Source organism: Mastomys coucha, unplaced genomic scaffold (genome assembly GCF_008632895.1).
Source record: "Mastomys coucha isolate ucsf_1 unplaced genomic scaffold, UCSF_Mcou_1 pScaffold2, whole genome shotgun sequence".
NCBI classification, from domain to species: Eukaryota; Metazoa; Chordata; class Mammalia; order Rodentia; family Muridae; genus Mastomys; species Mastomys coucha.
The window spans coordinates 708,467-723,176 of record NW_022196902.1 but is presented as its reverse complement, the minus strand read 5'-3'; the positions used below and the strand labels follow the sequence as shown (position 1 = coordinate 723,176).

Genomic DNA, 14,710 nt, shown 5'->3' with positions numbered 1-14,710 from the left:
GTGTGTATATATGTATATGTATTGTGTGTATGTGTGTGTGTATGTGTGGTGTGTATGTGTGGTGTGTATGTGTGTGTGTAGATTAGTAGTCTTTCAAAGAATTTACTGGCTTTTGGGTGGATTTGGAGTCCAGACTTGGGGAGAAAACACCTGATTGCAGTTTGTCCTCTCCCTACCAATCCTAGGTGCCAGGAAAAGCCAACCCCAGAGCCTTGACCTAGACAGGCCGTGGGCTGTCCCCTACAGATCCCTCTCCAGTATGTGATTGGCACCAGGAGGAACTAAGGTGCCTCTTCCAGCCCTGGAGCTTGGCTCTAAGCTTTAGGATCTTATGTGTAGTTGGCACACTGCTGTAGGAGCCTCAGCTCCAGCTGTCATGAGCACTGGGATACTCAGGCCCCCACACAGCCTCTGCAGGTGTCGGTACCCTCGGTTATTGGTTTATCTGGAGTATTCATTCTTCTGACCTAACCAAAAAATGCATTTGCTTACCACAAAGATCAAATCTTGTGATGCCCCTTCTTTCCCCTTCTGATGTTCCATTGGAAGGAGGCTCACCAGGTCCCCAGGGAGCAAGGACTCCCAAGTGGTTATAGGAGGGTTTTTGTGTGTCTGTTTGTCTGATTATTTTTATCTTTCTTAGGGGTAAGTCTGTGTGTTCGGCTCTTAAAGGGTCTCCTACTCTGTGCACTGGGCTTAGTAGGTACACCATTGAGCAGAAGTGTGTGTTCTGAGTCCAGGCCACTAAATTCCCAACGCCACTGCTCCTCCACAGCTGTTGTCCCTGCCACAGCCCCTACCACGGCCACTGCCATCTTTGCTGGCTTAGCAGCATCCAAGTTAACTGACAGGTAGTTGAGTTGCCCAAGTCGGAGTCACTCCATCGGCCACCCTCATCTTTAGAATCTACAGAATTGAGAGCCACTCATATGACATTTCTACCTGTCCCGTGGCAGGCTACTGACCAGTTAGCCTCTATCCCCAAATGGGCAGTGCTCCGGTCTCCATGGTTGTTGGGCGACCCACTCCATCCTGGTCTTAGTGGACTTCCATTGACCCCACGCCACACAAGCAAAGTACATTCTCCTCCTGGGTCTTTTCTATCGAGCTCCCGCTTCCAACTATCAAAGTGTTAAAAAGCCTTCATTTTCACTCACCAAAGGAGCCTAGCAGTCTAGGGGAATGGAGAAAAGCATGTATATTACACTTGGCTGCACAGAGCAAAGGTTCTCTTAAAATTCAAAGTGATCTCAACTTAATTTTTAGTTATTTATACTTCTAGATCTGAAATGAAGACCAAAAAGAAAAAGAAAGAAAAAGACCTCTGTTTACTTTACTAACCTGAAACTCAGAGACAGCCATGAAGTGGGCTCACCCCCCCCCCCTTAATTACTATACCTCCAAGAAGGTGACCTTAACGAGCCATCAATAACCAGAGTGGCACATCAAAGGCGGCTCCTGTCAGCCCCGCCCACTGCTGTGAAGTCAGAGTGACACACATTCATTTCCGCTGCCCACAGCTGCAGGGCAGCCAGGCTACCCTGCGGTTGTATTTCATGTGTCTGAACTGTGTGGCCGCCCTGCCTAATTCAGGAAATGAGTTTACTCTATCTGTGACACACATCGTGTTCACACGGTTTCTGTGGCAGCCAGCACCGGGGCGGGGCTCTGCAGGAGTCGCTAGGCTGGCAGCCCTAAGGTGCTTGTCCTGTTGCTCACCCCGCCTCCCCCCTGCTGCCTCCTGCTCCTGGTCCTCCTCACCTGACCCTGACCATGCATGCATTCCTTCACACCTGTCACCTGAGAAAGTGTTCCTCTCTTTTGTGTGCTAAAAATTTCTGGATCTAATCTAACCTAGGAATAATAAAATGCAGATTTAAAAAACAAAACAAAACAAAAACCAGAATACTTGTTGAAGTGGCAAGGCCTCTTGTCAATCACTGTTCAGCTAACCAGAAGCTGAAAAATGACACCTCTCTTTTGATGATGCCTGTCTCCACCCCAGGTAAAATGTGACCTCTCTTGTGTTCCTATAAAGTGCATATCCATTTCTTGCATGTGACCTCTGTTGAAGCATGTTAAAACAAGTCTAGATTGGTGAGTGGGAGGCCTGTGAAGTATTCATTCTCTCAAATGGAGATAGGGAGCCGCAGGGTCTGTCCAGCATCAAACACAGCTTCAGCCAGCCATGAGGTTGGATTCTTTTGCACTGGGTTAGCCCCCCTCCAAGGTCATAAGGCAAGGCCTCTGTCCTCTGCCGCAGCTGGGTTTACACACTGTTTCCAGATTGTTTATTTTGGCCCATAGTCAAGGCAACAACTTATTTCCATTATACGTTTGACAGGCTAAGACGGGGCGGGCGCTAGGGGAGGCTCCAAGCGGCAGGTTTCTGATTTCTTTTTTATTTACATCAAAGGAGCTTTTTAGAGTCCCTAAGATTATGAACCAGTCTAAACATCATGCCCATGCAACAGAGGTGGAGAGAGTTGAGGCTTTAGCAAAATGTCCAGATCTGGGTCAGTAAAAGCATAATCTGTCCATAGTCTCTGCTGAAGTTAAGCACATCATGCTGGCTACCACAGTCTTATACACAAGCTAGGTTCTTGGTGAATGATGAGATTTATTATCATGTTTTAACATGAATCCCCAATCTGGGTAGGGTGGTTCACTGAATGGACCACGTGTTGACACATAGCACCTGCACATTTTGCAATGACCCCTACATTCAATGCAGTAGCGGCATGGTGCTGAGCCAGGATGAGATTCCCAAAGGCCTGAAGGGCTTGACTGTGTTAGGCAGCACTTCCTCTGAAAGCTCAGCTTTCTGAAGATGTTCCCAGTATCCCTGATGTGACATCTTCCACAAGGAATTAATTACTCAAGGCAGGGCAAAAAGACCCCATGTATACCCACAGCAGATGCCTTGGCACATGGAGCAAACGGGTGTGACCTGAATAAATGTTTTACTCCTATTTTTGCATGTGTATATGTGTATACGGTGCATACACATGGGTGTGTGTACAGTGTGAACACATGTGGAGAGAGTCTGAAGTTAACATCAGATGTCTCTCTCAGTCCCTCTCTATATTATTTATTGAGTCAGGGTCTCTTGCGGAACCCAGAGCATGACACTTCAAACTAGTGTGGCTAACCATGTACCCCAAGTCTCAGCCTCCTGAGCGACGGGATGTAGAGGCAAACTGTTCTGCCCAGCTTCTTATGTGAATGTCGGGGAGTCTGAACTCTGATCCTCACCCTTGTGCTGGAAATGCTTTCTTATGCCATCTCTAAAAATAACATTTTTCTTGTGCTGATGGGGGGGGAAGAAGATGAAAACATTGAAGATAGTAGCCAATCAAATCATTGCGCACCACTGATCCAACAAAATCAAGTCACATAGATGTCACTCTGAGCAGAGGTACTCAGAGTCCTTTAGACTCTGAGTTCATTTAGTTATAACATGCCTAGCACACCGTTGTTAACTGTAAGCTGGCGGAGGAACAGATCTGTCTGCATGGATACTTAAGGGTGTGGCAAGCCACCCCTTACTGTAGTCATTCTAAAGTGTGATCAAGTTTGTGAAAGTGACCTATCACCATTATGTGGTTTCAACAAAGACATAAAAGAAGAAGAAGAAGAAGAAGAAGAAGAAGAAGAAGAAGAAGAAGAAGAAGAAGAAGAAGAAGAAGAAGAAGAAGAAGAAGAAGAAGAAGAAGAAGAAGCTGATTTCCACTCCCTAACCAGACCAGCCATGCCTTCCCTATTAGCCTACCTCAAGATATCAGATTTCTAGACATGGAGGAAATTTCTCAAGCAGTAGCTTATGTAACATCAACACCCAGAGTTGCCCTTCGGGTTAATCCAGTCTTATGGATGGATTTCAAATGCAGGTTTCAAGTCAACAAACTGGTATGGAAGGTTGTTCTATTGCAGCATGGAGATGGGCACTGGGGAGCAAACACTGAGACAGGCACAGTCCCTTTCGTTCTGAAAACACTTTTGCTGGTTGCTAGGTTTTTCAGCAGATCCTTCTGGGCTCCCCGCAGTACTGCCTCCCCCACCCAAGTCAGAACACTCAAGCCCTTCTTTTAGACCAATCCCCTTAGTGCCAGAGTACACACTGGGCCAGGAGAAGTGGGTGGTTATAGATTTCCACTCAATTTGGAAATTAATAGCCTGTGATATAGCCAGAAAGTGCTAGACTGGAATCAGAAAGCCTTCTTTCCAGTCTCAGGACTTCACTCAGGACAAGGCTTAACACCTTGAGCAATCTCTCGGGTCCTCGGTGCCTTAACAGCGACTTGGGCAAATTGTCGAATTCTGAAGTCACTGAGCTATGCAAGATGAATCTTTCTGCATGGTATTTATGATAAGTCCACCAGTTCCAGCTTCCACCAGTTCAGGAGAGGAAGTGCTGATCCAACCAAGAAGCAAACCGGAATGCCCTGCCTTCTCCTGCCCATGGTCACCGGTTCTGTGGGAAGGGGAGAATGTTCCCTTAGCCTGGGGGACCCGCTCCACTTTAGGGTGGACACAGTTGGAACTTGGCTCAGCTTGCCAGCCTGAGACCCAATATCTGGCTTCTCTGTTTTCCAGCTCTGGGAGCCTGAGCAGGTCCTGGTATGAAAGCAATGCCTATGAAGGTGATAAATGACCCCGGAGCATTGTGGGTGGGGGCGTTCACAAAAATCAAAGGTGTGTATATGTATCTCCCAGAGCCTGGCACAGGACAAGCTGTCAGAATGTCTGAGGACAATGTTGCATTCACTCCACTCACTCCTGCACCTGGTACCAAACTATCGCTCAATAAATATTTGTAAAGAGAGTGGGGAAGGTGGCCATGGGTGTACCACAGAGGCCTGACTGGAGCATTAACAGAAACTACTGGCTTTCTGGGTTTATACAACCCAGAGTTTCAAAGCCTTCGTAGCAAAAGGACTGGAGGATTTTCCTGTGGTAAAGAGGCAGATGACATAAAATAATGAGCTGGCCCTTGGGGTCTGAGGGCACCGTCTCTCTCAGGGGGATAGTCATGCTAAGACTAGGCCCTCCTCCAAGAAAAGCCAGAAATTCAGATTCCACATGAAATAGGGCAAGTCCTTATAATTAAATCAATTTCTAAACCATTGCATTGGCCACATGTGGATCTCTAAAGTAGAGTTGTTTTGTGTCTGAAGCAGTGACACTCTAAAAAAAAAGAAGAAGAAGAAGAAGAAGCATCAATAACAACAAAAATCCCCGATTTTGTGTATAGTTGCAGTCAGGAGAGAGACTTAATTCCACTGTTTAAGCAAATTTGTTTTGTTTGAAAAGAATAGCTAGTGTTTTGCAAAATTGGGGAAGACTTAGCCCCAGTACTAAATTCCCTGCAGGAAAATGCATGACAGTGTGCCTTTGAAATGTGATTTGAAATAGTCTCTATCGATGGCAAGATGGCTCAGCAGGAAAAGGCCCTTGCTGAGAAGCCAGGAGGCCTGAGTTTGATCCCCAGGAATCTCATAGTGAAAGGAAAGCACTGGCTCCCACAAGTTGTCCTCTGCCCTCTACACAGTGCACTGTTTACAAGTGCACACATGTACACATAATAAGGAAAACAATGAAGAAAGGAAGATTCGCTATTGGCCGCATAAGGCAAGCTGACCCCTGGTCTTCCCAAATGATGCTGGACACTTACTGTAGGTAAGGCCCATGGAAAAATTTAAAAGCTGCATTTCTGGTGCACTCTGCTGGAACTGAATGTGGTGAATCTCTGAGTTAGGGGTCAGTCTGGTCTACATAGTAAGTGCCAGGACTAGATAATGGTCCCTACCTCAAGAAAAAAAAAAACTCAGGAATCTTTCCTTTCCTTTTTTTTCTTCTTCCTTCTTCTTCCTCTCCTTCTCTGTCTCTGTCTCAGAAGAAAAAAACACATTAGTATTTATCTTTTTTCATTTTCATTAGCATAGGGTCTCACTGTGCTAGCAAGCTAACCTCCAACTCCAATGTGATCATCCCTCCTCAGCCTTTCAGGTGGCTGGACCTCCTTCCCCCACCTTTTACCCAGTTTACAACAAACTGGAGGAGATGATGAGCAAGTGTGTTAGGGCTTCCATTGCTGTGAAAAGACACAATGACCCGGACACTCTTATAACAGGAAATCACTTAACTGGGACTGGCTTACAGGTTCAGAGGTTTAGTCCATTATCATCCTGGCGGCAAACATGGTAACAGGCAGGTATGGGTCATGCTGGAGAAGGATCTGAGAGTTCTACATCCTGATCCTCAGGCAGCAGAAGGAAGCTGTGTGCCACACTGGGCATAGCTTGAACATATGAAACCTCAAAGCTCAAGCTCACAGTGACACATGCCCTCCTAATAGTGCTACTCCCTATGGGCCAAGCAGTCAAACACATGAGTCTATGGGGCCATTCTTTCTAAACCACCAAAACAAATGAGCCTAGAAATGAGGTATCTCCCCAGCCTAGAAATGAGATTTCCCATGGTGATATTTTCTCCTTTTTGTTGGGTGTCCAATACCAGGCTGTCTCATGCACCCCGGTTACTCCTGAAGCAAGGCTTCCTAGATAGCTTGCTCATGGGCTCCCTGGTTCTTTTCCAGAGCATCGGAAACTTGGCAACATGACTGTGACTGTGAGGAAGACCACCCCCTCCCCCGAGGCGGTGCAGATTCTCTACCAGAGAATGAGATACGAGTACGAGTTCTACCACTACGTCAAAGAGCAGTTCCACCTGCTCAAGCGCAAGCTCGGACTGAAGTCTCGCTCGAGCAGACCTCCCCTGAGACCGCAGTTCTTCATTCCCACCCCTCTGGAGACGGAGGAGCCCATCGATGATGAGGAGCAAGACGATGAGAAATGGCTAGAAGATATTTATAAGAGGTGATGCCTGCACCAGATTGCTTCTGTGGCTTCGTCCCCCCCCCCCACTCCCTTTTACAAAGTTCTTTGGGGAAGAAAAATTCAGAAGGGACTTTCATTAATGCTTGGGTGCATTAAAAAGAACAAAACATTCCCACATGTTGGGGTCATTGGGAGATGCCCGGTTTTGCGGGTTTTATTTGTTTAATTTTATTCTGTGTGGTTTTTTTCTTCCCTCTTTGAAGCTTCCCCAGATACACTAGATGGCTCTACCAACAAGGCACCTCTTCAGAAAAGAGCCTTCCCCGGTCCCTTACCTGCGCCTTTTCAGTGAAAGAAGAGAGAATTAATACCCTCCATCGTAGTCATTTTATCATTTGTAAAATGGCCCCCAAAATATTACACCCATGGGAAGAGATCCAGGCTTGTATCTTGTGAAAACAACCATTTCAGAGAGTAAGGGATCTAGAAGCCATCTTGGAGTGGAAGAAAGACAAGAGGGGGGGAATCCACTGGTTCTGGGGTTTAGGCCCCACCCACCACCCCCACCTCCCCCTGTTGGTAGAATGCTGCCTCTCTCACAGGGACACTGTCACCAAGAACACAGTACTTATCTCTGAGAGAACAGTCAGTGTCCAACACTCACCTTCTCAACTAATCAGAGCTTGGGTAGTGTGTGCGCAGTCAGCTCCGTTGAGAACTTCCGCTCGCAGGTATCTTTCTGCTTGGAAGGCACGCCAGGAAAGGCGTCAGCTTATTAGGTCAAGTGTTGGCAGGACAGATCAAGTATAAGGGCCTCGTTGTTGCACATGCAAGTGCCAGAAACTGATTGACCTTTGACCTTGAAATGTACGGCAGGAATGCTTAGCTTGATTGTACACCATGTACGACCCCGAAAGCACACTCATAGCCAAACTGGGCTTTACCGAACTTGGTATCTTTCATTCCTTCTAGACCTGCAGGAGCTGTTGTGTTTAGTAACTAAGGGTTCCAGGTCCTGCCCTAGCAACAGTAGAACCATTTTCTTATAGAACCTGTTTGCCCCCAAAACCCTTCCCAGGGACACCAATGCCAGAGACCTCAATGCCCCAAAGGGTGTCTGGGCAGGATACTGCTTGGCTAGCTTTTGAGTAGGTTGGTGCCCCAACATGATCTGAGTAAACACTGGGCAATTCTTTTGCACCAAAATAGTCCTTGCACTTATTTACTCCTGACAACTCTCCACTACCCATGATGCTCTGCTCCTTTAATTACTGAATTGTGTCTTCTTTTTTTTAAAGTCATGGAAATTTTAAAATTTCATATTCTCATCGGTTGATAGAATACAATTAGAGAAGCCAGACTGCAGTGGTGGCAGCAGGAAGGACATTGTCAAGAACTTGTGTCTGCCTCGGGTTTACCCCAGAGTCTGCCATTGAAGAGCACTAGCCAAGTGAGTTCGAAGTGCTTAAGGTAAACAAGACTCTGGCTTGACACACCAGGCACACATTTGCAGAAACCAAGTCTCTCTAGAATTTTTTTTTTCTTCCTTCACTAAAACTGGCCACTGGCCAAGGTCTAAAGCCAGTCATTTGAAAACCTGTGCCGTGTGTGCTGAAGCTCCTTCATCTGAAATGCATTAAGACGGGTCCCCACTCAAAGGCATGCAGGAAAGGCAGGGACCGCAGAGGTAGAAGTCTAGCACTGGCCACTCATGGGCCTCCTTTCTGCCTCAGAGAACAGGGACAGGAGTGGATAAGAGAGCTGTTAGCAGAGGGGGATATAGCCTTTGTCCTGATCAGAGAGAGTGAGGCCTTTCCATTACTCAGACTTTGAAGAGCAACGTTAGAAAATACCTGCTACCACTTTCCAAACAAATACAAGGACTGCAGTGAGGGGCTTTGTAAGTCTTCTCCATGGTATTGCATACACAGTGAGGGTTAGCTTCCTGAGATCCCACGGTCGAAGATAAAGCTGCGTTAGGTAGGCCTCCTCGGCTGTTGTCCAGAAGTTGGGACAGCTGGTCACTCATAATGGTTCCCTGCCTTCTAGGAGTGTAAGCAGTACTTGCTGTGTGTTCGAATTGCCACCCATGGCCACTGTCACAGCACAGGAGAGGGGCTTGGCTGACTGGTTGCAGGACCCTCCTGGCATCTTGGCCTAGCACATAGCTCCTACACCCTAAAAGTCAAGGTACTTCATCAGCTCGCTTGGGCCCTGGCCCAACATAGTTTGTACTTCATGAAATATATTGTACATTTTACATAGTTTAATTTAAAAAGAAAATACATTTTAAGCTAGTTGGTCCTTGCCTTATTTATTATAACCTTTCAGCACATTCCAAGGTTTTAGTTACTCAGGAAGGAGTTAATTAAAATGATTTTATCTTGGTCGGATGGGTGTTGTTTTAAAGGAAAACTTATTCTTATGAACCCTTGGCTGGCTCTTCTTGAATGCTGTAAAGTGCTTGTGAGTCCTTTTTTTTTTAAGTATTAAAAAATGATGTTTGACATTGATGGAAGTTCAAAAATATATATGGAACTAAAGCATTAGCTTAGCTGTAATAAAACAATCTGTGTTTGAGGTGAAGTGTTCCTTAATTTATTCATTACCCATAGGAATAAATGAATATAAATAAGTTGACCCTTTTTTTTTCTGTTATTTTGTTAGCTGGAAATTAAAGACTTCACTCCTCAAGATGTGGTTTTTTTTTTTTAAGTGTGCTTTTGAAAATTCTATCAACTTTCATCCTTGTAACTATATGACCCCCCCCCATAAGAAACAAATAGCAGCATGCGTGCACACACCAAAAAACACAACAAGCTAAAAACCTTGAGCTAGCCATTCATTCATCTAGTTGTATGTATAAAATACTAAAACATTGGCTGCTTCAGTCTATGCTGATTGGCTTGCTGTCCAGCTGCCACATCAGCACACTCAACTATGAGAACAGTGTTAGTTACTTGTCCTTCTCAGTTGCTGTGATAAAATGCAAAAAGCAAAACTACCACTTAAGGGGAAAAGGCTGTCTCTTACTTTATGCTGCTAAGTGGGCAATCCATAGTGCTGTGGAAGGCATAGCAGCAGGCAGACATGGCGGCGGGAACAGAAGCTCATGTCACATTATAGCAGAGAGACTGGAACTGGGACAAAGACCCACAGCGATGCGCTTCCCCTAGCAAGACTTTGCCTCCTAAAGGTTCCATAACCAACTCAAGCAGTGCCACCAAGTGGGGACCAGGTGTTCAGATACACACATGTGTGGGGTAGAAGGTACACTTCTCACGTAAACCACCCAAAGTATCTACAATGTGTACTGTGAGGTAGGAAAGGAAGGACATACTGCATCTCTCCATGTAAGTCCATCAGAATCACAGATGGGCTGAGCCTCTACCTGGCCAGTGAGTGGCCTTCATGTTAGAAATGCCACCTGCACTAGATGTTTTTTTATTTTGGGTCAACTTGACACAAGTTAGAATCATCAGAGAGGAAGGAGCCTCAGTTAAGGAAATGCCTCCATGGGATCCAGTTGTAAGCCATTTTCTCAATTAATGATCCATGGGTGAGGACCCATCTCATCCATGGTAGGTAGTGCTATCCCCGGCCTGGTGTCCTCAGTTCTATAAGAATAAGAACGCAGGCTGAGTGAGCCGTGGGAAGCAATCCAGTAAGCAGCAGCCCTCCATTGTCTCCTCATCAGCCCCCACCTCCAGGTTCCTGCCCTTGAGTTCCTGTCCTAACTTCTTTTGGTGATGAACAGTGATGTAGAAGTGTATGCTGAATAAACCCTTTCCTCTACAACTTGCTTTTTGGTCATGGAGTTTTCATTACAGCAGTAGAAACCCTATCTCAGACACCACCCTACGAAATGTTAATGTTGTGGTTCAATGGAACTTAGAGAGAGAGAGAGAGATGAGGAGGGGTGGAGAGAGACGGGGACCCAAGTGTTTTCTAGATGCTGGTCACTGTATTCCAGCTGCAGGTGATTGAGTGGTGTATAAAAGAATCAGAATCTGGATATTAAATGAAAGAAAAGTCTATTTTGGTAATGACACAATTTAGCTAAGAAATCCAAGCATCGGGCTGGAGAGATGGCTCAGCCGTTAAAGGCTAGGCTCACAACCAAAAATATAAGAAATCAAAGCATCTCCTTAACAGGTGGTAATAGGGGAGAGCTCTTTACTGTTTTCTTCTATAATTCAGGCAATTGAATTGGACTGAATGAAATTTGAAATCCAGAGTACTACAGAAAAAATCAGGCTGTCCCGCATCTGCTCTGCCTGCTTGGTCTAAAGTTCTTTACAAATGGAACTTTTTTTTTTTTTATAAAAGCCTATGTATTCCTTTCCTATTCTTCTTTGAATAATAAAAGTCCCGCTGGGCAGTGGTGGCGCACGTCTTTAATCCCAGCACTTGGGAGGCAGAGGCAGGCGGATTTCTGAGTTCGAGGCCAGCCTGGTCTACAGAGTGAGTTCCAGGACAGCCAGGGCTACACAGAGAAACCCTGTCTCGAAAAACCAAAAAAAAACAAAAACCAAAAAACAAAAACAAAAAACAAAAAACAAACAAACAAATAAAAAACCAAAAGTCCCTTTGTTTGGGCTCCTCCTTTGAGGGAGTCCCACAGGTTGTCATGTCAGGCAGCAGTAGTGGGAGAGGGGAGGCAGGCCTGAGAACCTGGTCACATTACCCCAGAATCAGGAAGCAGGAAGACACGAATGCTAGTGCTCTTTGCTACTCCGCTTGCTTCTTCCCAATTCTTTTTTATGGCCATGGGGTAGGGATAGTAACATTCAAGCTGGGTTTTCCTTCGCAATTAAACCTCCCTAGAAATCCCCCCATAGGCATACCTCTGGGTGTGTTCACTTCTAAAGTTGCCTTCAAGAAAGTATAGCTTTATCGCTTACTTTCTTTGGCTGATCATAAGACACGTGTAAAAAGTAAACAAAATACTTGATAATCCTTGGTGCAAGAAAGCCTACTTTAGGCTAAAACCAGACCCATTCAGAAAACCATATGAGAAGCCAAGTGTAGTGGCACATGCCTTTAATATCAACGCTAGGAAGGCAACCTGGTTTATGTAGTGAGTTCTAACACTGCTAAAGCTACATAATAAGACCTTGTATTCTAAATAAAATAAAACCTCAGAAGAAACACATACAGCACCCCCTCTCAAAGTCAAGAAAAGTTGCTGGAGCCCAATGTGTTATCTTGAGCTTCCATAGCAAAGTGCCACCTATGAGGGTCTTCAGCCTGGAGACTAAAAGGCCAAGATGAAGATGTTGACAGTACTGGTTTCCTTGAAGCCTCTCCATGGCTGGAAGATGACTACTCCATTCTCGTTACATGGTCCTCCTTCCGTGTGACCACATGTGGTATCCAGTCACCTGGTGTCAGGCCTCACCCTAAAACTTTCCTTTTAACTTGCTAAGACCCTTGGCCAATGTGTATTTTGAGGAAACCCAGTTCTTCATCCCATTACCCTCTAGCTTCCTTCAGAAAAGTCAACAGCAGAAGAGCTGAGCACCCGCCAGGAGGCTACAGGCAAGACTCCCGGAGTTGCAGTAGAGTGTATCAGAGCTGGCTGGACCCCCTCATTTTCCAGCAAAGAACCAAGACTCAGAGGAGAGCGGCAAATGCATCACACACCAATATTTCTCAAAAGCTAACCCCCCACTCTGTGAGTGTATGTGTGTGTGTGTGTGTGTGTGTGTGCGCGCGCATGTGCGCGCACGTATGTGTGCGTGTGAGTGCATGTGTGGGTTCATTGGAAACATATGCTAGTGTAGTGAGGCCATGTGGAGGCCAGAGGACATCGTCAAGCATCCACTCTAGCGCCTCAGGCTCCATTCATTGTCTTTCTATACATTTCAATTTGTTTACTAGTGTTGTAGAGGCAGAGCGGGTAGGTACATACCAAGGCACACTCGAAGATCTCAAAGGACAGCACTGTGGAGTCAGTTTTCTCTTTCCACCCCTATGTGGGTCCCAGCAATCAAACTTGGCAGCGTTCTACTGTATGTGTCTACCCATTAAACTATCTCTCCAGCCCAAATCCATCCACCTGCTGTTCAGAGAGAAGGTCTCTCTGCATAGACGTCACCCCAGAACTTCACTGTCTTCGCCTCCTTTGTACTGAGATTATAGGTACATCATCATGCCCAGTTTGGTGGTTTGTTTTGTTCCCAAATGGCTTCTCGAGATAAACTCTGGTCCTTACGCTTAGAGGCAAACACTTTAACCGATTGGCCCATCTCTACAGCCCTTAACTAGTAGCCAAAACCCAGAGTAAAAATAGGCCACAGGCAGCTGCTCCCTGGACCACCTGCCACTCTTGGGTTTTACAGGTTCAGGTACATTCTGGACACTCATGGAGCTGGGGCTGGCACCCTTGCTCCTATCCTCCATGGAAGGCTGGCTTAGTTCTCAGACAGGCCATCCAAGGCAAATGCAATACTCTGTTTTAGACTGGTCTCCTTATTTTAAAGGATAAGTTTTAGAGAGAGGGTTTCTCATGTCTTCTCCTTTCCATGCATGGATGATATGGGTGTGCATACCTGAGTAGACCAGCAGTGTCTTTCTATAGTTTCTACCTTATCTTATTCTCATTTTTAACTACATATTTTAATATGTATTTTGGGTGCATGTGTATGAATGTCAGAGAAAACTTGCTGGGATCCATTCTCTCCTTCTGCCATGCAGGTCCTGGGGATTGCTATTCAGTCGGTGGCTTGGTACTGTCCCCCAGTGAGCCATATTCCCTCACCCTCTGTCTTTATCTTTCAGAAGAAGCTCCCTCTCCAAACCTAGACCTCACTATTCCCACTCCTAGCAGTCCTGAGAGTCTCTGGGATGGACCTGTCTCCACCTCCTCACGGCTTAGGTTACAGACACTGCCGTCAGGCATTGATGTGGGAGCTTCAGATGGAACTCGGTTCTCTGCGCTTACACAGCAAAGCCCTCAACGCCCTCAGCCACACCTCCAGCCCGTGCTCTTACTTTCAGTAAATACATCTGAGTCTGGTTTGCCCATCTCACTCTTCCCTCTCTTACGCGCAAAATGCAGATTCACATCCCAGCTTTTATAAGGCGTTTAGAAAAACCCACCTCAAGAGATAGACTCAAAATGCAGCTCATAAAAAATACAGACACTAGTTGACACTGAGTGCAGACACGTCTCTGGAAGGCAAAATCGGAGGCTAACCAGACCGGGAGCTCTCAAACCTCCTCCCAATTTCCCTCTGCAGAATTCCTTTCTGCCTAGGGCAGGCTTGGCTCGTAGCTCTTCAGGCTGTTATGGATTCCCAAGGAAGCCCCAGACCCACAGATGTTCATGGGTCAAAGAATCATGAGCTGACCATGGTGCATTTTGGATTTTGCCTTGTAAACATGGGGATTCCCTTTAAAAAAAAAAAAAAGAAAAAAGAAAAGAAAAAGAAAAAAAAGTCAAAAGAAAAGAAAGAAAAAAAAAGAAGAAGAAAAATCACTATGAAGGGGAAAACTCTGAGCTAAGTTTTTCCTTTTGGAATCTTGGCGGGCGAGGTTATCGATCTTCAATCTGGCTTTTGCCAGACACTATGTTTTGAGCAGGCATGCAGCCGTCTGTCCACAGCGCGGCTGCCAGAACATTCGGCGCTGACCTGTAACATGCTTTTGATTCCAGTCCTGAAGACAGGCAGCCTGCAGGATGGGTCCGCCAGACAGCACAGTGGCTATGAGGTGAAGCCTGGAGCAGTTGCACAAAACCAGGGCATAGACTGATCTTACAGAAAAGTCCAGGGTTCAAATCCTGCCAGGTCTGTTACCAAGTATTGAAGTGAATTGACTTCCTTGGGTTGAAATCAGCCCAGCTAGAAGGTACACGTCCAAGCTGC

At 45.9% G+C, this 14,710-nt stretch overlaps 1 protein-coding gene and 1 long non-coding RNA gene across 2 annotated transcripts in view; one reads left to right on the top strand and one right to left on the bottom strand.

The window, feature by feature from the left end:
• LOC116097749 overlaps positions 1-7,592 on the bottom strand; it is a 32,571-nt gene extending 24,979 nt beyond the window's left edge. Inside the window, exon 1 of the long non-coding RNA XR_004121545.1 lies at positions 7,504-7,592. This is a non-coding gene — a long non-coding RNA (uncharacterized LOC116097749). The remainder of the gene's footprint in view (positions 1-7,503) is intronic.
• The window catches only part of Ust (uronyl 2-sulfotransferase), a 298,281-nt gene extending 288,802 nt beyond the window's left edge, over positions 1-9,479 (top strand). The window contains exon 8 of the mRNA XM_031380355.1: positions 6,599-9,479. Coding sequence (XP_031236215.1) covers positions 6,599-6,882 — 284 coding nt within the window. The 3' untranslated portion in view covers positions 6,883-9,479. The remainder of the gene's footprint in view (positions 1-6,598) is intronic.
• The last annotated feature ends 5,231 nt before the right edge of the window (positions 9,480-14,710 follow it).